The sequence below is a fragment of the Talpa occidentalis genome, unplaced genomic scaffold (assembly GCF_014898055.3).
Source record: "Talpa occidentalis isolate TD23 unplaced genomic scaffold, MPIMG_talOcc4v2.1 talOcc4.979, whole genome shotgun sequence".
Classification (NCBI taxonomy): domain Eukaryota; kingdom Metazoa; phylum Chordata; class Mammalia; order Eulipotyphla; family Talpidae; genus Talpa; species Talpa occidentalis.
In genome coordinates this window covers 1-24532 of record NW_023605393.1, presented here as the reverse complement: position 1 = coordinate 24532, position 24532 = coordinate 1, and the positions used below count along the sequence as shown (strand labels likewise).

Genomic DNA, 24532 nt, shown 5'->3' with positions numbered 1-24532 from the left:
TTTTTTTTTTTTTTTTTTTTTTTTTTTGTATTTATTTTTTTTTTTTTTTTTATTTTTATTTTTTTTTATAATTTTATTGTTATATTCCCATACAATTGCAGCCCCCCCATTCTGACCCCAATCCCTCCCCTCCCGCCCCCGCCCCCCTAAAAGTGTCTCTGGTTCATAGTTTTTTGTTGTTTTGATTTTCACTTTCTTATAGTTATTCATTTTTCCTGGTCCCTTATTTAAAGTTTTCTAGATTCCTGCTATGAGTGAGACCATCCGGTATTTTTCTTTTTCTTTTTGGCTTATTCGCTGAGCATGATCCCTTCCAGCGCCATCCATGTTGCTGCAAATTGCATGTGTTTATCTTTTTTGAATGCTGAGTAATATTCCATGGTATATATGTACCACATCTCTTGATCCAGTCATCTATTTTTGGGCATTTGGGTTGTTTCCAAAGCTTAGCTATTGTAAACAGTGCTGCTATAAACATAGGGGTGCAGGTGTTCTTTGGAATTGATGTTTCTGTGTCCTTTGGGTAAATACCTAGGAGTGGAATTGCTGGATCATATGGAAGCTCTATGTTTAGTAGGTCCAGAAATCTCCACACAGCTCTCCACAGTAGTTGGACCAGTTTGCACTCCCACCAACAGTGCAGAAGAGTTCCTTTTTCTCCACACCTCGCCAGCATTTGTTGTTGCTAGTTTTTTTAATATGTGCCATTCTCACTGGTGTAAGATGGTATCTCATGGTAGTTTGATTTGCATTTCCCTGATGGCAAGTGATGTTGAACATTTTTTCATATGCCTGTTGGCCATTTGCATTTCCTCTTCAGAGAAGTTTCTTTTTAGCTCTTCTGCCCATTTTTTGACTGGATTATTTTCTTTGTTGTTGCTGAGTCTCATCAGCTCTTTGCAGATTTTTGTGATCAGTGCTTTATCATTAGTGTTGGGTGCAAAAATGTTCTCCCAGTTGGTGGGGTTTCTATTTGTTTTTGTTATTGTCTCTTTTGCTGTGCAGAAGCTCTTTAATTTGATGTAGTCCCAGCTGTTTATCTTTGCCTTCACTATCACTGCTTTGGGTGATGTGTCTGTAAAGATGTCTTTGATGTGCAGATCACGTAGTGTTTCGCCTATATTTCCTTCTATATATTTTATGGTTTCAGGTCTTATGTCTAGTTCTTTAATCCATTTTGAGTTGATTTTTGTGTATGGTGTGAGGTAGTGGTCAAGCTTCATTCTTTTGCATGTAGCGACCCAGTTTTCCCAGCACCATTTATTGAACAAACTTTCTTTGCTCCAATGCATAGTCTTTGCTCCTTTGTCAAAGATTAGTTGACCATAAATCTGTGGATTTATTTCTGGATTTTCTATTCGATTCCATTGGTCTGTATGTCTGTTCTTGTTCCAATACCATGCAGTTTTGATGATTATGGCTTTGTAGTATAGTTTGAAGTCTGGGAGTGTAATGCCTCCATTCCCTCTTTTTTTTTCAGGAGAGCTTTGGCTATTCGGGGTTTTTTGTGATTCCATATGAATTTCATCAATAATTGTTCTATTTCTTTGAAGAATGACATTGAAATTTTGATTGGAATAGCATTGAATCTGTATATTGCTTTTGGAAGGATGGCCATTTTAATAATGTTTATTCTTCCAATCCACGAGCAGGGGATGTCTCTCCATTTCTTTGTGTCTTCTTCTATTTCTTTTAACAGTGTTTTATAGTTTTCTTTGTATAGGTCCTTTATCTCTTTTGTTAGATTTATTCCCAAATATTTGATTTTTTTTGTTTCAATAACAAAAGGGATGGTTTTTTTGATTTCTTCTTCTTCAGATTTATTGTTTGTGTATAGGAAGGCTACTGACTTTTGCGTGTTGATTTTGTATCCTGCCACTTTACTGAACTGATTGATGAGTTGAATTAGCTTTTCTGTGGAGTTTTTGGGGTTCTCTATGTATAATATCATATCGTCTGCAAATAGTGATAGTTTGACTTCTTCTTTTCCTATTTGGATTCCTTGGATGTCTTTCTCTTGTCTTATTGCCCTGGCTAGGACTTCCAGTATTATATTGAAAAGCAGTGGTGAGAGTGGACATCCTTGTCTTGTTCCAGATCTTAATGGAATTGCTTTCAGCTTTTCACCATTGAGAATGATGCTGGCTGTTGGCTTGTCATAGATGGCCTTTATGATGTTGAGGTATGTTCCTTGTATCCAAGAATTTCAAGGGATTTTATCATGAATGGGTGTTGCACTTTGTCGAAAGCTTTCTCAGCATCTATTGAATTATCATATGGTTTTATATTTTCTTTTTGTTGATGTGTTGGATAACGTTGATTGATTTTCGGATGTTAAACCATCCTTGTGCCCCTGGAATGAATCCTACTTGGTCGTGGTGAATTATCTTATGGATACATTGTTGGATTCTGATGGCTAAAATTTTATTGAGGATTTTGCATCAGTGTTCATTAGGGAGATTGGCCTGTAGTTTTCCTTTTTGGTTGTCCTTGTTCGGTTTTGGTATAGTGTAATGTTGGCTTCATAGAACGTGTTTGGTATTGTCCCTTCCTTCTCAATTTTTTGGAAGAGTTTGTGAAGGATAGGCACTAATTCGTCTCTGAATGTTTGGTAGAATTCATTTGTAAATCCATCAGGTCCTGGGCTTTTGTTTTTGGGGAGGTTTTTTGATTACCATTTCAATTTCGCTAATTGTAATTGGTCTGTTTAGGTGTTCTATTTCTTCTTTATCTAGCTTTGGGTGATTGTAGAGTTGTAGGAATTTGTCCATCTCCTCTAGATTATTAAACTTATTTCCATATAACTGTTCATAGTAGTTACTGATTATTCTTTTGATTTCTGCTGTGTCCGTTGTGATTTCTCCTCTTTCATTGATGATCCTGTTTATTTGTGCTTTCTCCCTTTTTCCTTTGTGAGCCTGGCTAGGGGTTTGTCTATTTTATTGATTTTTTCAAAGAACCAGCTCTTGGTTTCATTGATCTTTTGGATTGTTTTTTTAGTTTCAATTTCATTTATTTCTGCTTTGGTTTTTATTATTTCTTTCTTCTACTGGTTTTGGGGTTTTTTGTTGTTCTTTTTCTAGATCTTTGAACTTCGAGATTAGGTTGTTTCTTTGAGTTCTTTCTTGTTTCTTGATGTGAGCTTCTATTGCTATATATTTCCTCTTATTACTGCTTTTGCTGCATCCCATACATTTAGGATATTGGTGTCCTCCTTGTCGTTCAATTCAAAAAATTTTTTAATTTCTTCTTTGATCTCCTCATTAGTCCAGTGGTCTTCCAGTAGTGTGGTTTTTAATCTCCATGAGGTAGGAAAGTTCCTTGCCTTCTTTTTATGGTTTAGTTCTAGTTTGATGCCTTCATGGTCAGAAAAGATGGTTGGTATGATTTCAATCTTGGTGTATCTGTTGATGTTTGTCTTGTGCCCCAGTATGTGATCGATCCTGGAGAATGATCCGTGTGCGCTTGAGAAAAATGTGTACTCCGTTTTTTTGGGGTTAGTGTTCTATAGATGTCTGTTAAGCCCAATTGCTCTAGGTCCTTATTTAGAGCTTTGGTTTCTTTACTTATTTTTTGTCTTGTTGATCTATCCATTGTTGATAGTGGAGAAATTCACTTTTCTAATTGTCTTCTGATAAACATTTACTGCATTTGCCACTTCACTTTTAGGTTTAATGTAAGGAATGTTGGTGTCAAGTTGCAAAAGCCTTATGTTCCAAGCTAAGAAGTTCTGAGAACCCTCAGAAATGCAGACATGGCAGGGCCTCCCCCCGTGGCGCAGGCGGTTAAACGCCGCACTGTGAAGCTGTTCGCAGCATCTGCAGTGCCAATTCGATCCCGGCCAGCTGGCGAGGGTCCCATATGTCCAGGCAGACCTCTGCTGTCTCGCCCACTGCTCCCCTCAGCAGTGTATTTCGTCAGTCTGCCTGTTCTGTTCCCTGCTCTGTCTCTGGTGAATCCTCTCACCCTCCTGTGCATCTGGCCTGTGTCCCGGTTCTTGTGTAAATAAATAACTTAAAAAAAAAAATGCCGACACGGCATCTGCAAACATCAAGGAGTTTACCCCTGACTTCATTCCCGTCATTTCCCTTTCCATTGCTATGGGCTCAGAACCTCCCAAATGAGGTCTAAAAAAGGAATAAGGTGGGCCTCCCTGGTGGCACAAGGGGTTAAGATGCAGCACTATGAAGCTATCTGCAGCCACTGCAGCACGAGTTTGCTCCCCAGCCAGGGAGCTACCCACGTGGTGTGGCAGACCTCTCCTGTCTTCACCCACTGTTCCCTTCAGCAGTATATTTCAGTCAATCTGCCTGTTCTGTTCCCCACTCTGTCTCTCTCACCCCCACATCCCTGGCCTACACCCCAGCTCTTATATGTATAAATCTTTAAAAAAAAAAAAAAAAAAAAAAGGAACAAGGTTAGGCTAGAATCCCACACTGAAGAACCTCCAGACTCCACAGACAGAGTGAATGAATGGAAAGAAAAGCATTGCTCAGAGAAGCCTATTTAGTTTTCAGAGCGATTTTGAATGAGAGATTTGGGGTATTTCAGTTTGCTGAGGTTTCCATAACAAAATACCAACTTAAACAACAGAGATTTATTTTCTCACAGTTTTGGAGGCTACTAGACTCAGAACAAGGTGTCAGAAGGTTTGGTTTCTTCTAAGGCCTCCTTCCTTGGCTTGTAGATGGCCATCTTCTCCCTGGGGCTTCACATGGTCTTTCCTCTGTGTGTCTGTGTGATGCTCTCCTCTTCGAATAAGGAGCACAGTCATAATCGATTAGAGGCCACCCTAAGGCAATTTTCACTTGCCTCTTTAAAAACCCTCTCTCCAAATATATCACAGTTGAAGGCACTGGGGGTTAGTATTTCAACATATGAATTTGGGGAGCAACAACTGAGCCCAAAACACGGGGTTATCCTGGGATTGAGGTTATCATAGCTAGGGATGGGTGACCAGAAGTAGGTGCCATCTAGGATGGCAAAAAGTATGGTACTTACCAGGGGCCTCAGAGATGCTCTCTGCAGAAGCACAGCTCTAACTTTAAGATACCAAGGATCTAGATTTGAAGACTAGACAAAATCTGAAGCTCAGACCTTCCCATAGCTCTGGAATTCTAGATGTGTTTCTGTTGCCATAAAGGGGACCGTTTTCTGCTACATGATGCAAAGCAGGCATTTTGGATTTTTTAAAGATTTACTTTATTTATTTATGCATACAAGAGCTGGGGTGTAGGCCAGAGGGGGTGGGGGGCGAGAGGCTTCACCAAAAGAAGAGTGGGGAGCAGAACAGGCAGATCTACTGAAATACACTGCTGAGGGGAGCAGCAGATGAGACAGGAGAGGTCTGCTGCGCCATGTGGGTTAGCTCCCTGGCCAGAGATCCAACTTGTGCTGCAGTGACAGCAGAGAGCTTCATAGTGCTGCAACTTAACTCCTTGCGCAGCAGGGAGGCCCTGTATGTTTGTTTTAAATACAAAGATTGCTGGGGCCTCCCTGGTGGTGCAAGGGTTAAGACTCAACCTATGAAGCTCTCCGCAGCCAATGCTGCATGAGTTCAATGCCTGGCCAGGGAGCTACCCACCTGGTGCAGACGATCCTGACTCGCCCACTGCTCCCCTCAGCAGTGTATTTCAGTCAGTCTGCCTGTTCTGTTCCCCACTCCCTCTCTGGTGAATCCTCTCACCCACCCCATACCTCTGGCCTGTACCTCAGTTCGTGTATGCATAAATAAATAAATCTTTTTTAAAAATAATAAATAAAAATAAAGATTGCAATGATTTTAACAAATTCTAGAGCTATTCAGAGAAAGATCACGAAGAGAAAATTTTTATTCAATAGCTTTTGTTATATCTTAACCCCTTGCCCCACCAGGGAGGTGCACAAAGTAGGTATTTTAAGCAAAGAAATACTGCCATTAACTACACTGTGTTTTAAATTCCTTCTTGTTATTCTTAAAAACAAAATCAATTATTGACAAGCTGAAGCAATCCTAAAACAGGAAACATTCTTCTTTTTCGACATAAATCAATAAATTATCCTCATTCTGCTATTGTTCTACATTGTGGATATAGTAAATATAAAACAGCATCACTGACTTCACTAAATTCTCTTTTAATATAATATAGATAACTAAGAATTTGAATTCCCAAAAGTCTGCAGTGTATTTGTCTACACACACACACACACACACACACACACACACACACACACACACACACACCAGTAACTGGAGATCCCACAACAGGATTTAGTCAGTGTTATCTTGGGCCCAAGGGAAACACAAAGAATGCATTTCCCCAAGAACAAAAAGAAATCAACACCCAAAAGCAAGGAGATACTAATTCTTTCCTGACAAGCATTTGTCTTTATCATTCTATAATTACCCTGTGGTTCTAATCCATTTTGTGACAGGAAATCCTCTGGGTTTAAAGAGGCAGCTGTCCACCTCCTTAGACAACTTTTGGAGCAGATAAGGAATCACAATGCAAGACTACCGCCAGGAGGAGTGAGCACTGCGCTGTCTCCACTTCTCTTGAAGCCTCCAGGCTTCCCTGGTAAGATCTGCTTATCAACCTTCTATAAACAGCCCTTCCTCAATTTGTGAACTTGCTCAATTCTACTTTTATAACTGCAGTTGATCTCTCTTTACTAAGGAGAGGGGAGTAGAGGTACTCTTGATGGATAGTACCTTCTCCTCACCCAGCCCCTTGTCTTGAGGAATCATTATTGTCTAGGGTCTCAATGGAGTGGAGATCACCTAGGTTACTGTAGAACATTATCAATGCTGGGCAACGGCAGTTATGCATCACAGGGCCCCCCACCGTCAGCTTGGGATAGCACCTGAAACAGCTGAGGTCAACAGGTATAACACTTCTTCCCCTCCCCAACATGCACCCAGGGCCTAGTGGCTTATATTAGTTCCTAGTGGACGTCCTAGCAGATGAAAACTGATTCTTAGACATGTGTGCACTCCTCAAGACGCTTTGTCTCAAGCATTACTATATATTACGATGTCTTCATTTGTACTCACAACTTCCTGAAGTTGTAATACTCCATTCATTCACTTACACATTTGTTCATTCAAGAAATAATTACTGAGTTGCAACTATGTACCAGAACTTATTTCAAATGTGAGGCATATAGCTATGACTAAAATAATCCAAATTCCCATCCTCATCAAGTTACATTCAAATGGAAGAAATAGTCAGGTAGGAACTGAACAGAGCTGTCCATAATGGTAGTCACTAGCCCACGTGGCTATTCAAATGTAATTTGAATTTCATCACATTGAAATTTTAGTTTGTCCACTACACTAGACACATTTACATAGTGCTCATAGCAGCCATCTTATGTGGACAGTGGTTACCAAATTGAAGAGCACAGAATTATAAAACAATCCCATAATCACAGAATATTGGGATCATAAGACCTATGAAGATGGGACTAGGATTGTCCCATTTTTAGATTTCCATCAAACCATTTTAGATATGATTGTCAAGAAGCCTTCTTTGGAAAGATAACATGTGAACAAAGATCTGAATGAGTATACATGTTTTATGCTAACAACCTTAGCAAGAAATGCCAAGAAAGCACAAGAAAATAGCAAAACTTCCTAATTGAACTCAATTTCAAGAGTTAAGAAAAGAAACAGGTGAGTTAATAGACCTAAAGTCTGGGAAAGGGGGAAGGTTTGGGTTGGAAAGTAAACAAATGCATTGGTAGATAGTTAGAAGGCACGAGTCAAACCTCTGACCCAGAGGACAAGGCGCGTTAGGCTTGAAAAGCAAGCCTAACAACCAGCGCAAACAAAGCTTGCTCTCTGGCTTCCTATCCTGACACTCTACCTTCTGGCAAGATTAAAGATCTTTCTAGTCTCGGAGATGCTGTTCTGTGCCCTTGCCCAAGAGGGCATCTCACATGCCCTCCCCTACTGTCTCCTGGGGTATTTCTAATCTATGTCCCCCTTTGGTCCAGACATCTCAGCTTTCCCTGCTCCTGCACGTGAGGTCAGACTTCTCCCTCCAGTACTGTCCTAAGTCCCCATAAATACCTCCTGTATCTCACCACACACACACACCCTGTTAAGATTATTGGAGTTCGCAAGCTTGTCAGACAGACTTGTCTTCTCCATTTATGCAACCCAAATGCCAGCACAGTACAGAGTACAGATCAGCTTTGTTTGCGCTGGTTGTTAGGCTTGCTTTTCCAATAAATGTTAACCATCTAGATGGCATTAAAAGTTCAAAATAGGGGGCCTCCCCGTGGCGCAGCGGTTGAGCGCTGGGTTGCAAGGCTGCGCGCGGCCTCTGCGGCGCCGGTTCGATCCCCAGCTGCTCCCCGGCCACCGGAGGAGGGTCCCACATGGCGCGCGGACCTCTCCTGCCGCCCGCTGCTCCCCTCAGCAGTGTACCTCGGTCCTTCTGCCTGCTCTGCTCCCCGCTCTGGCTCTGGTGGATTCTCTCACCCTCCCGCGCTTCTGACTGTACCCAGTGCATGTATAAACAAAACAAACAAACAAACCAGCAAACAAATAAAGCATGCCTCTATAAAAAAAAAAAAAAAAAAAGTTCAAAATAGGATTTTCCACTGACCATGATATAAATATGCAATCATGCCCCGCCTTACTCTGATTTTCACATTATTTTATACATGGAAAACTGCATTGATAAGCAGACTGATCCAAGCCAAACAAAATCAAAACAAAACGGTCTGATCTTCCTGTGTAAAACAGAACCTGAAGTCACCAAACTTGACCAGCAGATGGTGCTCTTGCACTAGTGAGGTAAATGTTCCAGTGTGAAAATGATGCACCCAACAAGTGGGAGGAATATGATAGGTTTCTGGCAGACACTTCAAAACTGTATAAAATTCAGGTGAGTCAGTAACAATAATAAACTTTCCGTATTAGGATCCAAAACAAAGAAGGTCAGAAGAAGGGAAGCTTGTCAAGTCTCACACTGCCTTCTCCAAGGCTTACAGGGTTACAGTAGATGCCTTTTCTCCTGCCTTGCTCCTCATTATCTAGCATATTCAGCACTCCACATCTCCATCCTTAAACAGCTACAACAAGCTTTCTAAGAAATAAAAAGTAATTTTATTCAAAATTTTAAGACCATCTTAATTCATGAACTAGAATATTTCATCAACTTTCAAATATTTTATTATTCCAATTATTCTCTCAAAAGCTTCTGGAATGCCCATTTTTCTATATCCTTTGTTAAATAAAAAATAGCATTTACTTTAGTACACTGAGAAATCTAGCCCAATGTTCTTAAATATAAAAATTATTTAGTGCCCATTTCTTTGACTAAACTTTTAGGCAACCTTCTGATTATAATGTGGCTTCCCCTGTAGCTTTCCTACAGGTAACGGATAAGAATAGTTAGTTTTTAATACTTCCATGGTATGCTTGAAAGAATGCTAAATGCTCGACTCAATGAATAGTGTTAATAATAATGAAGCTGATACTGGGTTGATATGCTCAAGGTTATAGTTAAAAATTGTTGAATCCAGGCTAATTCTAAAGCTGAACTCTCCTTCTGAGTAAGTTCTTCCTTATCCAGAATGAAACACTCCCTACTCCTTCCTTGCTTTATTGTCTTAACATAGATTCCCACCTAAGATACAGTATTTTTACTTTTTTGTTTTACTCACTGCTGTATGTCTAGCACCTGGAAAAGTGCCTGGCACACAGTAATAGGTGCTCAATAAATATCTGTTGATTATTTAATCAGTCTCTGTCAACTTGGATAACAAACAAACTAGATCTGCCCTTGAAAGAAGGTTCCACTTTGGGGTATTGACACCTTAGATTGCTGACCAAGCACAATAATGGGCAAATGTTGAACCATAGTGATTTCACCAAGCAGTGCTTGCCAAGATAGACTGCTTCCTTTTGTACAACCAGCCACTGACTTTCCGGTAGAAATTTCTAAAGCTCCAACTAGGTGAACACCAACTATGTATGCCAACCATTGTTGTAAATTCTATTCTATTTAAGCCCGGCAATATGTTTTCATGTTACAAATTATTTAAATGAGACTCTTAATGTCTAGGTAATTTGTCCAAAGTGACACAGCCAGTAAATGACAAAGCTATGGACTTCACTGAACACACAGCTGATCAACTTAAGTCCGACACAGTTCAGGGAATTAGTGTTATTGGTGTAGGAGAATCAACTTGTGGCCACATGTGCTCCCTGGCTCTTATTTTTTCCCACAAAGGGCTTCCTGTGCATATATATGAACACTCAGCCTAGACTTCCAAGCTTTGTTCACAGCCCCTACAGTCATTCTTTAACCACCCTTCAAACCAAGAATTTAGTAAAACAGAGGTTAAACCAAGGCCAGAGTCCCTGGGGATCAGGCATGTTTGGACCAGCACTCTGCATCCTATGTACTGAAAGCATGGCCTAGGAAAGGGGTGCAGGTATGAACTTCTGATGAACATGTCTCCATGGTCTCAAAGATTCCTCACCCAGAAAAAGATGGGAGGATGTCTTCGCACTATGGCAGGAGGCAGGTCATCAGTTACCTGTCAATGTACCAGGATGAATCTACCCAAATGTCACAGAGTTCTCCAACCTTGGGTTTGGAAAGAATTCAGTCTACCTATTACAGTATTTTAGGGTATGTCAAGATCTGATATATCCCAGCAAACCTAGATCCATCTTCCCCTTAAGGTCAATAATCTCCTTAGAATCTTCCAATTCTCTTTTCCCTGGGACATTCCAACTGGTCTCCAGGTAATAGTCCAATGCACACGGGGCTCTAGTCAGCACTCTAAAGGCCTGTTCACTTTCCAGTCCACACCATTAAGAGAGGCAGACAGAAGCTAAAACTGGGAATGGAAAGGAAGCAAACATATTGGTTTGCTATCATCCTGGAATGCCCTGCCTACTTTACTTTTAGTTTCAAAATATATAAATACATATTTGTTTGCATTAAAACAAAGTGCTAAACACTTTTCCAAAAGACATACAAATGGTCAACAGGCACATGAGAAATCGCTCACTTATCATCACAGGGAAATGCAAGCCAAAATGACAGTGAGACACCGCCTCCTATTTGTGAGAATAGCCCATATTAAAAAGATCAGAAACAACAAAGGTTGGTGAGTGTTAAAAAAAAAAGGAATCCTCATATACTGTTGGAGGGAATGTAGACTGGTTCAGACCCTATGGAAAATAGTATGCAGATTTCTCATAATATTAAAAGTAGATCTATCATATGATCTAGCAATTCCACACATAAGTATCTGCCCAAAGGATGCAAAAACACTAATTCAAAGGAATATATGTGCTCCCATGTTCATTGCACCATTATTAAAATGCCAAGCAATGGAAAGTGCCCAAGGATAGATAACTGGGTTAAAATACTCAGCTATTGAAAAAAAAAAAAGATGAACTCTAGCCATTTATACTACATAGATGGAACTGGAGGGGATTATATTAGGTGAAATAGTCAGGAGAAAAACAAACACCACATGATTTCATTCATTTTTAGACTACAGAGATACAAACCAAACCCTAGAAATCTGACTGTAGAATTGAGGTTACCAAACGGGAAGGGTGAGGGCAGAGTGTAAAGTGTGGAGGGGCTTAATGGACTATGGTGGAGGAATATGGATGCAGTGCTGGTGGGTGGAGGGTGGTAACATACTTAACCTATACCTCTGAATCATATAGTGTTGTATACCAACATTACCTCAATAAAAAAATGAATAATTTCAAGTTCAACTTCTTTGTGTTCCCACTAATATATAAGGGGTGGACATGTTGGGGTATAAAGGTAACTTTTACTTTTTGTAACTGCTATCAAATATCAAATCCTCATTTCCCCTTAGGTAGTGTTTCCTGTTACATTTTAGCCCAATTCTAGAATTTTCCCTCACTTTGGAACTTTGGAACAGTTTGACTCACTTTTTAAGTTTTTGATCATGTACCAGATTCAAACATAAAGTCCAAACTGTTATTTTATTTTCATTGGTCTGGTCTACTAACACCACTTAACAATGTGTACAACAGCTTCTTCTAAAAATAGTAAAGATAACTTGAAAGTAATTATGCTTTTTTCATTCGCAAGACAGAATTCTGATAATATAGAAATATATATTATATACAATCATCAAAGAACTACTAAGCTGTTAGCTATATCAAATCACTGCACATTACATTTTCCAGATAAATGTTAAATTAAATTAGAAAAAAAGGGCAGTTACACAGTTTCATAAAGCAATCTTGTATGAAATTAATTTAATACTCTATTCTGTGATACACTCACTCAGGTTCTTGAAGACTTACATGCTTTATGTGAATTGTACAACGCTGTTTTACGATGTCAGTCCTTCAATAAACAGTACAATGCTGTTTTACGATGTCAGTCCTTGAATTTTACTTTGAGAATAGAGTAATTTTTTAATTGAAATATTATTTCCTTCAGAAATGAAACTCCCATCTTATAAACAAAACAAGACATACAGAATTCCTCTGACGAATGCCAGATTAACTAAAAAGACCCCCCTTTTTTGTTTTGGTTACTGATTTCTTGCTGGCATAATTTCCTCTGGCACGCCATTCAGGTAATTTTGTATTTAAGGTTTCAGATGAAATCTATAGGAAAGAAATACAGAAAGAATATTTGTACTATTAACAATGCACACTATTTGTATAAAGTAACATAGGTTACTTAATACACATCCAACATCTTTTCTCCAGATAAAACAAAACAGTGAGATCTACACAATCTATTTCTGTATCAAACTTGTCCCCCTGTTATCTATTCTTAGGTACTCAGGTATAGACACTCACTTGGGTAGGAAAGAACTGTAAAATTATTTCACATCTATGTCACATTGTGTATATGCTTTGGGTTGGCCAAAATGGTAAATTTAATGTTTCTGCCTGGGAAAAAGCATGTGGTATGCACATGTACACAAAGTTATGTGAGACATCTGAAAACCATATAACTTCTAAATGTACAATGTCAGACAGAATAGAAAAGCAGGTCAGCCATTATCAGCACTTTGCAGAGATGCTGAGATATAGGTGATATTCAAAAAAATTTGATGAACAAATTTCTTAAATTGTTTTTTGCTTCACAGACTTTTTTGAGAACCTGCTAAAAACTAGAAATACACTTCTGAGGAAAAAATTAATGTATGCATGCATAATACTTAGCAGAATTTAATGGTGCTCATGTACTAACTGAAGTCTCTGAATCCTAAATTAAAAGTTCCTGAAGAAAATATTTTTTTTAATCCAAGGGCAGCACAAAAGATGAATGAAACCAAGAGTTGGTTCTCTGAAAAGATAAACAAAATAGAGGAAACTCTAACTAGGCTCACCAAGAAAAAAAGACAGAAACTCTAATAAACAGAATGAGAAATAAAAGAGAAGTTACAATAGAGATCACAGAAACACAAAGGATCATAAGAGACTACTACGAACATCTTTATAACCATAAGTTGGATTACCTGGGTGAAATGGATAAATTCTTAGAATCATACACTCTCCCAAGGCTGAATCAGGAAGAAATAAAAAATTTGAACTGACCAATTACAAACAAGGAAATTGAAACAATAATCAGAAATTTCCCAAAAGCAAAAGCTCAGAGTAAGATGGTTTCACAATTGAATTCGAGCAAACCTTCAACGATGAACTAGTATCATCTTTCTCAAACTCTTCCATAAAATTTAAGAGGGAATGATTCCAAATATATTTTATAAGGCCAACATCACTCCGATATTAAAAGCAGACAAGGATATCACACACACAAAGAAGAAAACTACAGACCAATATCTTTAGTGCACATAGATATAAAAATCCTCAATAAAATCTTACCAAAGTAAATTCAACAATACATTAAAAGGATCAAACATCATGAAAAAGTGGGATTTTTTTCCAGGTATGCAAAGATGGTTCAACATCTGCAAATCTATCCCTGTGATTCAACACTTCAACAAAAGGAAAGATAAAATCACATGATCATTTCAATAGATGTAGAGAAAGCATTTCATAAGATCCAAAATCCACTTATGGTAAAAATTCTCAATAAAGAGGGCAGAAGGAAGAAACCTCAACATAATAAAGACCAAGTATGACAAGTCCACAGCAACAAGAATACTCAAAGATAAAAAACTGAAAGCTTTTCCTCTAAGATCAACTCACCTATTTATTGAAAGACTGTCAGCATAAAACAGCCTTGTACAAATCACAAGTCTTCAAGACTTAAAAGGTTTTAGTATCAATCCTGTTGCCAACAGATAACTTCAGTTGCTAGCAGATATAATTCAAGGAAACAAAAAACTCCAAATAGGCAAAACAATTCTGAGAGAAAAGTGGAGGAATAAAACAAAAAAATAGTGCTGGACAGCCACATGCAAAAGAATGAAATGCGATCATATGCAAAAATTGATTCAAAATGGGTTGAAGACTTAGCTATAAGACCTGATACCATAAAATACATAAAAGAAAACACAGGCAATACACTCCTGGACAAGGCTGCATGTGAGTGGCAACTTCAACAGCAACAAAACCAAAAATAAACAAATGGGACTACATCAAACTAAAAAGCCTTTGTGCCTTGAAACCACCACAAAAACAAAGTCAACCAGTGGACTGGGAGAAGATATTTGCACATCACATGAGTGACAAAACCAAACAACAAAGAGCCAAACCAAATAAAACCAAACAAAACCAGAAGAGGCAAAAGACTTACACAGAAACTTACATAGAAAAAAAGACATTCAAATGGCCTACAGCCACATGAAAAAATGTGCAATAACACCAATTGTAAGGGAAGTGCAAATCAAAATCACAATCAGATATCACCTCACCCCGTGACAAAGGTCTATATTAAGAAACCTGGAAACAGCATATGTCGGCAAGGATGTGGAGGAAAAACTCATCCCTGTTTGTGGGAATGTAGCCTCTATAGAAAATTGGTGCAGTCTCTATGGAAAATGGTATGAAGATTACTCAAAAAATAAAAATGGAAAAACCACTATTATATTTTTACCCAAACACCATGAAATATGAAACACACAAAAAATTTTACATACTTCTATGCTCATAACAGCATTATTCACAACAGCCAAGTTATGGAACCAACCTAAATGCCCACTGACAGACAACTGGATAAAATAATTGTGAAATATATACTCAATGGAATATTATTCAGCTATTTAAAAAGATGAAATAGTGCCTATTAGGATAAAATACATTAATATTGAGGTGATTATGCTAAATGAAATACTCAGAAGGAGAAAAGACAGTTACCAGATGGTCATATTAATTTGTATAATATAAATAACCAAAGAAAACAAACTGGCAAAACAAGAATATTCTCAGACTCTGAAAAACATGCTAGTTACCAGAGTAGATGAGGGAGAGAAGGAAGGGAATAGGGGATGGAAAGTGATAAGGTTTTATTTATTTATTTTTAAGATTTATTTATTTATGCATACAAGAACTGGGGTACAGGCCAGAGGTGTGGGGGGTGAGAGGATTCACCAGAGACAGAGTGGGGAACAGAACAGGCAGACTGACCGAAGTACACTGCTGAGGGGAGCAGCAGGCAAGTCAGGAGAGGTCTGCTGCACATTATGGGTTTCTCCCTTGTGGGGGATCGAACTTGTGCTGCAGAGGCTGCAGATAGCTTCACAGGTTGCGACTCAATCCCCTGCTCCTCCAGGGAGGCCTGGTGATAGTGTTTTAGCATGGGAAAGTTGGTAGATGGTAAGAGACGCACATACACACAGGGAGGTGTGAAGTTGCACTCCTCTTAATCATATACTTACATAATTATTAGCAAATCAATAAAACTTGGAAAAAAAACCCCCAATTTTGTCAAATCAATTTACCTGTGAATGAGAATCCGTAAATAAATCGTCTATTTCTGGATCACTGGATGGCTGATTCCCAGAAGTGAGTCTTGGTGAATTTCTGTCAATCTCTTCTTTTGATGAAATAGCACCAGGACATGTCCCAGCAACCTTTATAATTTTTATAGAATTCAAAATAGTTATAGCATGTGCCACTTTCTTTGCCAAACTAAAATACCTAAAAAAGCAAAGCTAAGAAAATTTTTAGTATCCTGGAGTACTAAATTTCAACAATGATGGATATATTATCCATAAGGCATTTTTCCCCTGAGTATCTTAAAGTAGTTTGTAAATAATACTGATTATTTTAGTTTAAAACCAAACTCAGTGATGTGGCAGGAAATAGCACTCTCTCTTCTAATGCAGTCAAGAAAAACAAAAAGGAAAGTAATATAAAAGAGGGTTCTGGGTATATAATGGCAGGAGCAGCATAGTTTTTATATTTCTACACATAGCATTTGAACAGTTAAACCAATTAGCAAAACCAAAATCTATCATCTACATTTATAATGAAACTAATTTTAAAGGTATTTTTAGGATACCCAAACAATAAGCATGTGAGGAGAAACTACCAACAGCCATAAGACTTATATGGTATAGAGCCTCCTTGGAGGCGCAAGGGGTTAAGACGCAACCTATGAGGCTATTCTCAGCCACTGCTGCACAAGTTTGATCCCCAGCCAGGGAGCTACCCACATGGTGCAGCACACCTCTCTTTACTCGCCCACTGTGCCCCTCAGCAGTCTATTTCAGTCAATCTGCCTGTTCTTCTCCCCACTCTGTCTCTGGTGAATCCTCTCACCACCACCCCCACCTCTGGCCTATACCCCAGTTCTTGTATGCATAAATAAATAAATCTTTTTTTTTTAAAAAAAGACTTATATGGTATAGCATCTGTACTAGAAAAGGTAGAGACAAGCAATGAGGAGCCTAAGACATAGAATCCCAAAAGAGACACAGGTCTACACTGGAAAGCGTGATAAATTGAGAACAGCATCTGAAAAGAGCAAGGCTTTTGCTCAACCCAATAGCAGTTGAGGGTCAATTGCTGACTGGTTACCAGTTGACTGGTAATAAGTGGCTAGAATGACAGGCTCCTATGAACTCTCTTGATCAGCTAATGCTGTCTTCCAAGAGAATGCCCATACTCAGGAGAAATGAAAGGTTAAATCAAAATTAAGCAGGAAAGATATAATAGAGACAAGGGAAGAGAAAGTTCAAATAAGTGGCAGAGCTATGCATCTCATAAACCAAATTTCCATATTCTGAATATTACACAAAAACAACAGGAGAGTTTTTTGAACTTGGAAACACTATATTGAAAATGCAGGAAAACTTTTATAAAGATTACCTTAGAACTGAAATGCAGTTTCTAATACTCTAGTAAATATTAGCAATCATCTACTACCATGCTGTATTTATAATCTAGGAACTAAAATTCTGTTTACTTAATAGGTTTTATAAACTTTTAACATAGTCAGATTTTAGATCTGGAAGATACTGAAGGTCAAATTTTCAAATTTATACAATTATTTAATAGAGTCACATTATCAAAGAAGTTACTCTGTTTGTGGTTACTTTTTTTTTTAAAGATGTATTTATTTATACAAGAACTGGGGTATAGGCCAGAGGTGCAGGAGGGTGAGAGAATTCACCAGAGACAGAGAAGGCAGCAGAACAGGCAGACGGACAGAAAACACTGCTGAGGGGAGCAGCGGGTGAGACAGGAGAAGTATGCCACACCATGTAGGCATCTCCCTGGCCTGCTGGGAATCGAACCTGTGCTGCAAAGGCTGCTGACAGCCTCACAGCGCTGTGCTCAACCCGCTGCGCCACCAGGGAGGCCCTCTGTGGTTACTATTTACCTTACACCGGAGCAAGGATTTTCAAAACATTTAATTTTAATAAAATATACTATCTAAAACAGCACTAAATTCATGGTCTTTCTGTGGTCATGCAAAAAAGCACATTAAGATGTACTAAGGATCCTAACCAACAAATTGTCCTTCTTAGATACTTAACAGGAACAGAATGTGATTAATGACAGAATAATAAGACATTTTCAGGGTATTTCTAATAAATTTGTTTTCATTTTCATTAACCACATGAACTTCCATATGCCAATATTAATTACACCTATGAAAGAGTTTCCAAGCTGTATATTTACTCTGATGCAGCAGTAAAATATAAGCTGACTTTCCACACAATACAAATAGTGTATCTGTTTAGCATATTATAATAACTACCCTTTTATTGTATTTAAAAAAAAAAATCACTTTCTCAAGTCAGATTTATGAAACGCAAAGAAAATCATAGCACATAGATTCTTTAAAGTAGTCTTATGTCAGAATTTATAACAGTTTAAAATACAGCATTCTAGTATAAACAAACTAACACTATATGAAAATTCAACATGTAATTAATACCTTGGTATCAGTGCATACTTCTTCCTTGCTTCTCTTAGAACTTGAACAGCTCTCTTCAGAGTTGGGGAAACATCTCTTTTTGTTGGAATCACAAGAAGGTTGACATAACAGTCTGTTGTTCAAATCATTTCCCAGAATCCCAATTGCCATGTGGATAAGGTATGTGTCAATGTTTTCAGGAACAAACAATCTAATTAGCTTCATTTTGTATGTATCTGTGAAAGATGAAATAATAAGATTTTAAAATAAATTACACAACATTTTAGAAAAACTATGAGTTGTTGGGCCTTTCCGGTGGCACAGCAGTTGAGCGCTGGGTTGCAAAGCTGCCCGCAGCCTCTGCAGTGCCTGTTCGATCCCTGGCCACCATGCGAGGGTCCCACATGGCGCGCAGACCTCTTCTTCCGCCCACTGCTCCCCTCTGCAGTGTATTTCATCAGTCTGCCTGCTCTGCTCTCCCCTCTGGCTCTGGTGAATTCTCTCTCACCCGCCTGCGCTTCTGACTGTACCCAGTGCTTGTACAAATAAATAAATTAGTTTAAAAAAAATTTATTTATTTATGCATACAAGAGCTGGGTTACAGGCCAGGGGTGTGGGGTTGAGAGGATTCACCAGAGACAGAGTGGGAAGCAGAACAGGCAGACTGACCGAAGTACACTGCTGAGGGAAGCAGCAGGTTGAGTCAGGAAAGGTCTGCTGCGCCATGTGGGTTGCTCCCTGGCTGGCCAGGGATCGAACTCATGCTGCAAAGGCTGCTGACAGCTTCACAGGCTGCGCATTAACACCTTGAGCTACCAGGGAGGCCCCTCCCCTGAGAATTAAAACCACCATTCACAGAATTGTTTTTAAAGTAATTAAGTTATGCTACAAATTCCAGATGTCAATTACAAGTTAAATTTTTCAAACAACTTATTTTGAAAATAGAAATTTTCGGCTACTCATAGCTGTAAATAAGATGCTAATAAAAAAGATCCTTTCAATGGCTATTATAGAGTAACAAAAAGACAACAATTATTTTAAATGCATATTGACTGAGTTATCTGGGAAAGATACATCTTATTTTCAGAGTCAAGTAATTTTTAATCTTTTTGTATCTCAACAGATCTGACTCAGACTGTCAGTCTCTTCACATCTACAAATTATGTAGCATCCTAGAAACCACTATTCATGTTTCAAACCTTCTTCCCAATATCACATTCATCTGTAATGCTCTACAGGACTATAAAGCTAAGCAACTTAGAACTTATTCACAGAACTTCATGTGATTTATAAAACTGCTAACAAACATTTCTAACACCAATTCAAATTAACAACCAAGTATTTTTAGATACCAACTTGAAAAGGTGGTCTTTAAGTGATTTCATTTTCAAGTTTACATTTCCTTTCTTCCAAAGCTCTTACCTTGCTACTCCAGGACATCCCCAAAAGAGTGCAGTTTTTTTTTTTTTTTTTTAAGTCAGAAAGATAATAGCCAACAGAAAGTAGAAAAGTGGACTCTTTGACTATTAAGCATATACTCTTTTTCTAATTATGAAGGTGCATAACTGATATTTAATCAAGATCTTGAAAAGACCAGATTACCTCTAAATATAATAAAATCGTCAATATTACCATCACACCTTAACAAAACTGAAGTTTTCTTGACCTTGGCCATTATACCATCTTTATACGCTGAAATTCTATCAACTTTATTACTTTACTATTTTTATGACTGAGAAGTCTTCTTTTATATGTGTCTATTAGAATTTACCTTGAGTTCTCTTTCTTTGTCTTTGATTTTTCTTTGAAAATAAAAATGTTCTGATGAACATTATACTACAAGTATCTTTCCATTTTTTCTAGGTACTTACAAGTGGGATTGCTAGCTCGAAGGTTATACAAATTTGATATACTGACATATATTACCAAGCTAGCTCTGACGTATACACAAATATCACCAACCACAAAATGACTGAGTCCTCATGACGTGGCTTGTGTGGCTAAGAAGCTGAGTTCTTAATTTTAAGTATTTTTAATTCAGTAATTTTTGATTTAGTTGGAAAAATGTTAAGTACCTGAAACAACTTGGATATCTTAATTTACCTTATTCAATTGTAAATTTTATGAAAGCTAAATACAAATTAAGTATTTCAAGTTAAAATTTAAGCATTAGGGCCTCCCTAGTGGTGCAAGGGGTTAAGACACACCTATGAAGCTAGCTGCAGCCACTGCAGCACGAGTTTGATCTCCGCCAGGGAGCTACCCACATGGCACAGCAGACCTCTCCTGACTTGCCTGCTACTCCCTTAGCAGTATATTTCAGTCAATTCGCCTGTTTTGTTCCCCACTCTGTCTCTGGTGAATTCTCTCATCTCCACAACTCTGGCCTGTACCCCAATTCTTGTATGTATAAATAAATCTTTTAAAAAAATTTTTTTAAATTTAGCATTCATAGTTGAGATGTTATAAATGTAAGACATACATCATTTCAAACGCTTATACAATCTCATCAATAATTCCTAATTAATGTTGGAATGATAAAATTTTAAATATATTAGACTAATTAAATTATAGTTAAAATTAATTAGCTATTTACTTTTACTTTAATGAGACTACTAGAAAATTTAATTGCTCATGTGACTCACATTACATCTTTACACATTACATCTGCTCTAGAAAAACCATACAAATTTTCCCATGCTCTAGCCAACTAGTATTATATATTTATTTCTTCTGTATTTTATTACTGTTAAACTATTTTAAAAAGAAAAAGTGAGGTGTTTTATTCCATTAGACTCAATTTATTTCTAAATTGAGATGTAAAAAATTTCCTGTCATTTAAAAGCACTATGAGTTAATAATGTATAGTTATTATACTGCAATTCAGACAAGAACATAATTTCTTGATAAAATTAGAAATTTCACATATTAACTTGTACATTTCCAGTACCCTTTACTTTTTTTATCTTTAAGAAATCTTATCATATGCATACAGAAACAAGTGGTATCTAACTTTAAATATGCCTCTTATTCTGCCTTTAGCTTTCCAAGCAAGTTAGTGCTGAAAATATCTACTGGAGAATGAAGTAATGAACACTGACTACACTCCTTCACTACTCTAAAAGAGATCATATTACCTCTACTTTTGTGGCAGGTCCCTTGGAAGCCACCCTTAATTTTCCAGCTACATGCACATAAAGAATGGGAGAATGAAATCATTCAAAATATTACCTAGGCACCTCATTAAATGTCTTGCTTAACTTATTATTAAGTATAGTTAGAATCTCAACTCCATAAAAGGAGCTTAAATTACATAAAGGGAGAAACTCAAAGAACAAAAATCCATTTAAATATTAAGTGTTGAAAGGACAAAATCTATTTAGTAAAGAAAACAGCATGAAAAATAGACATCTGATTCTTTATCATTCACAAATGCTTTCCTTATAAATAATGTAATAAAACAGAAAATTTCTCAATTCAGGGTCATGCAATTAATTACCAATTGCCTTGTACACAAAAATACTTAAATTATAGTTACAGTTAAATAAAAGATAACAAAATGTCTAAATATTTCATGTAGTATGCATATCTTCAGTTCTTATTATCATTTAAAACTCAACAATATTTTCTCCAATAAGAGAATAATATTTTATCACGGAAAACAAGAATTCAAAAGTAAAATTTTACCTCAATAAATGATATTGGCTAAAAAATAAAAAATAAATAAATGATATTGGCTATAAATGTACAAAAGAAATAAAATTTAGAGCTCATGGTTGTCACAATCTTCCAAATTTTTTCAAGTTTTGCTTTGGAAGTAAGCAACAATTAATATACTTCTTCATATTATATGTACAACCTACATATAGTGCATTAACAGCAAAATGAAATACTGCTTAAAAACTATATTCAATAGTGTTCTCTGTTGTCTTTCAAGATTTCAATTAACTTTTATCTCTGAATAAAATGTATTTGCTATATTCAGTGTTTGGTGATAAAGACAACTGTTTTAACTAGTTTTAGTGACTAACGATTTCAAATGTTTTTCTCATCTCTCTAGTAATTGTTGAACCAGACTGTGCAACTGTTGAGAAATTTTCTTTGTACATATTCTGCTTGATTCATAGTATTTCTTAATTAAAAAGTGATCAGAAATTAAATTTGCTAAGCTATGAACATAAAGGGTACTACACATGGTAGAAAATATTTAAAGACATAGATACATAAAAATATTAAAATGAATTATAATGAAGTATATTATTTATTTTTTAAAGATTTATTTATTTATGTATACAAGAACTGGGGTGTAAGGCAGAGGTGGGGGGTGAGAGGATTCACCAGAGACAGAGTGGGGAACAGAACAGGCGGACTGACTGAAATACACTGCTAAGGGAAGCAGCGGGCGATACAGGAGAGGTCTGCTGTCCCCTGTGGGTCACCTCCCTGGCTAGGAATCGAACTCATGCTACAGTGGCAGTGGAATGCTTCATAATGCTGAGGCTTAACCCCGTGCGCCACCAGGGGGCCCTGAAGCATATTGTTTTACTCATCGATTGGAGGCATATAAACCCAATCCTATGTCAGATTAGAAACTGCATATTTCTTTCTTTTAAAAACTTGGCAGTACAACTTCCATATAGTTTAGAAAAAAGAAAAACTTGTCAGTCATTAGACTTGATATAATATTAAAAAAAATTTGTGACTCTCTCTATAGGCCTCAGAAACAGGGTGGGAGTAGGGAAGTGAACATTTATTAATTTTCAGTTTCCTTTCCAAGTCTAAAATTCTGTAACTTTACAGCATAGTTGGCCCTTGAACAACATGGATTTCTTCTGTGCGGGTTCATTTATGTGTGGATATTATTCTGTCCTCTAATTCTGCATTCAGTGGATTCAAAAAACTGCAGATGGCATCACCGCAAGATTTCCCCCACCGTGACCCCCGCTTCCCCACATAGCTCAAGGGGAGCTTTACATGACTTAAAAAACAAATTAGCAGCACTTCCTAATGTACCTCATCCTTACCTTTGTAAAAAGTAGGTAACAAATTGTATTAAAAAGCTTCTATAGAACAAGCAAAGGGCTCAGCAAAGTTCTGGCGCAAAGCAACATAAGGAAACCCTTCTTCAAGGGGTTTAGAGAACTTGATCTACCCCTTCATCATCAGAATGACTGACATCACTGACTTGATTAGAAAGGCTACTTAGCAGCACTATTTACAATAGCCAAGCTATAGTATATAGTACATTCACAATACTGTAGAGGGATCCTTATGCTTTCTTTTTTTTTTTGATCCTTATATTTCTAATACACAAACAATAATGTAAACCAAAGTTACCTTAAATACACACACATATGATATACATATGTTTTATATAAAATATGTATTTTATACATTATATATATTAAAGAAAAGGCTATATTTAAGTGAAATCAATGACAAGGAATAAAAAAGATTTGGGGATAAACTAGGAGTTGGTAAGGTACAGAGAATGAATATGAAGGGAAAAGGTTTTTTTTCATGCAATAAGAAAAATATTAGGAATAAAGTGCATTAAATAGGAGAGGTGTGGAAGTTGTAATCTGAAGATGAAAAGGAAACAAGACTATCACAGGCTCAGATTTTGCTGTTTCTAAAAACAACTAAAAAGATAAAAAGTAAGATTTTCATGGCAGCATACAGAGTTAATGTTAAAAATGAAAAATATTAGTGGATGGCTTGTTTACTTCATCTGGGTTCAACGACTCAAGTCATTAAGGGTGCAGGCTAGGGCTAGGGTCATGGTTATCACCTGAGTTGATGGGAGGGTTTCGGATAACATCAGCAATAATCTTCTGAACCTCTGGAGTCAGGCCTGCTCGCTCCATATCAACAGGGTAGCCAGCTTTCACCGCTTGGGATAAGTGCATGCCAACTTCTGTGAGAGGCAGGATTCTATTCTCAGCTATATTCTTCTAGAGAAACAACAGCAAAATAGCCAGTAAGTTTTACAAGTTCCCACTACATTGGAAATAAAATGTACAAAACCTTCAGGAAGTAAATTCATTGAGAAATAAACAATGAACTAAATCTTCGCTAAAAATTTTAACTATTTCTTTAAACTACCCACATTAAATTTCACAGGTTCTACTCCTTATACTTATTATAATGAATAAAACAAGATCACCCAGGCTTAGATAAGAAATCATCCTTGTCTGTCTGTTGTTACTCACTTTCAAACCTGCTAGGTAGCAGTGTAGTCA

At 37.3% G+C, this 24532-nt stretch overlaps 1 protein-coding gene across 1 annotated transcript; it reads right to left on the bottom strand.

Annotated features, from left to right (window-relative positions):
• Positions 1-11624: 11624 nt before the first annotated feature.
• On the bottom strand, positions 11625-24242 carry LOC119237508 (bifunctional 3'-5' exonuclease/ATP-dependent helicase WRN-like). Its single transcript, XM_037501521.2, has 4 exons — positions 24082-24242; positions 18312-18526; positions 15865-15996; positions 11625-12613 (listed from the first exon to the last, which is right to left on the bottom strand). The coding sequence occupies exons 1-4, from the start codon at positions 24197-24199 to the stop codon at positions 12506-12508; spliced, it is 573 nt and encodes a 190-aa protein (XP_037357418.1). The 5' UTR covers positions 24200-24242; the 3' UTR covers positions 11625-12505.
• Positions 24243-24532: the final 290 nt, after the last annotated feature.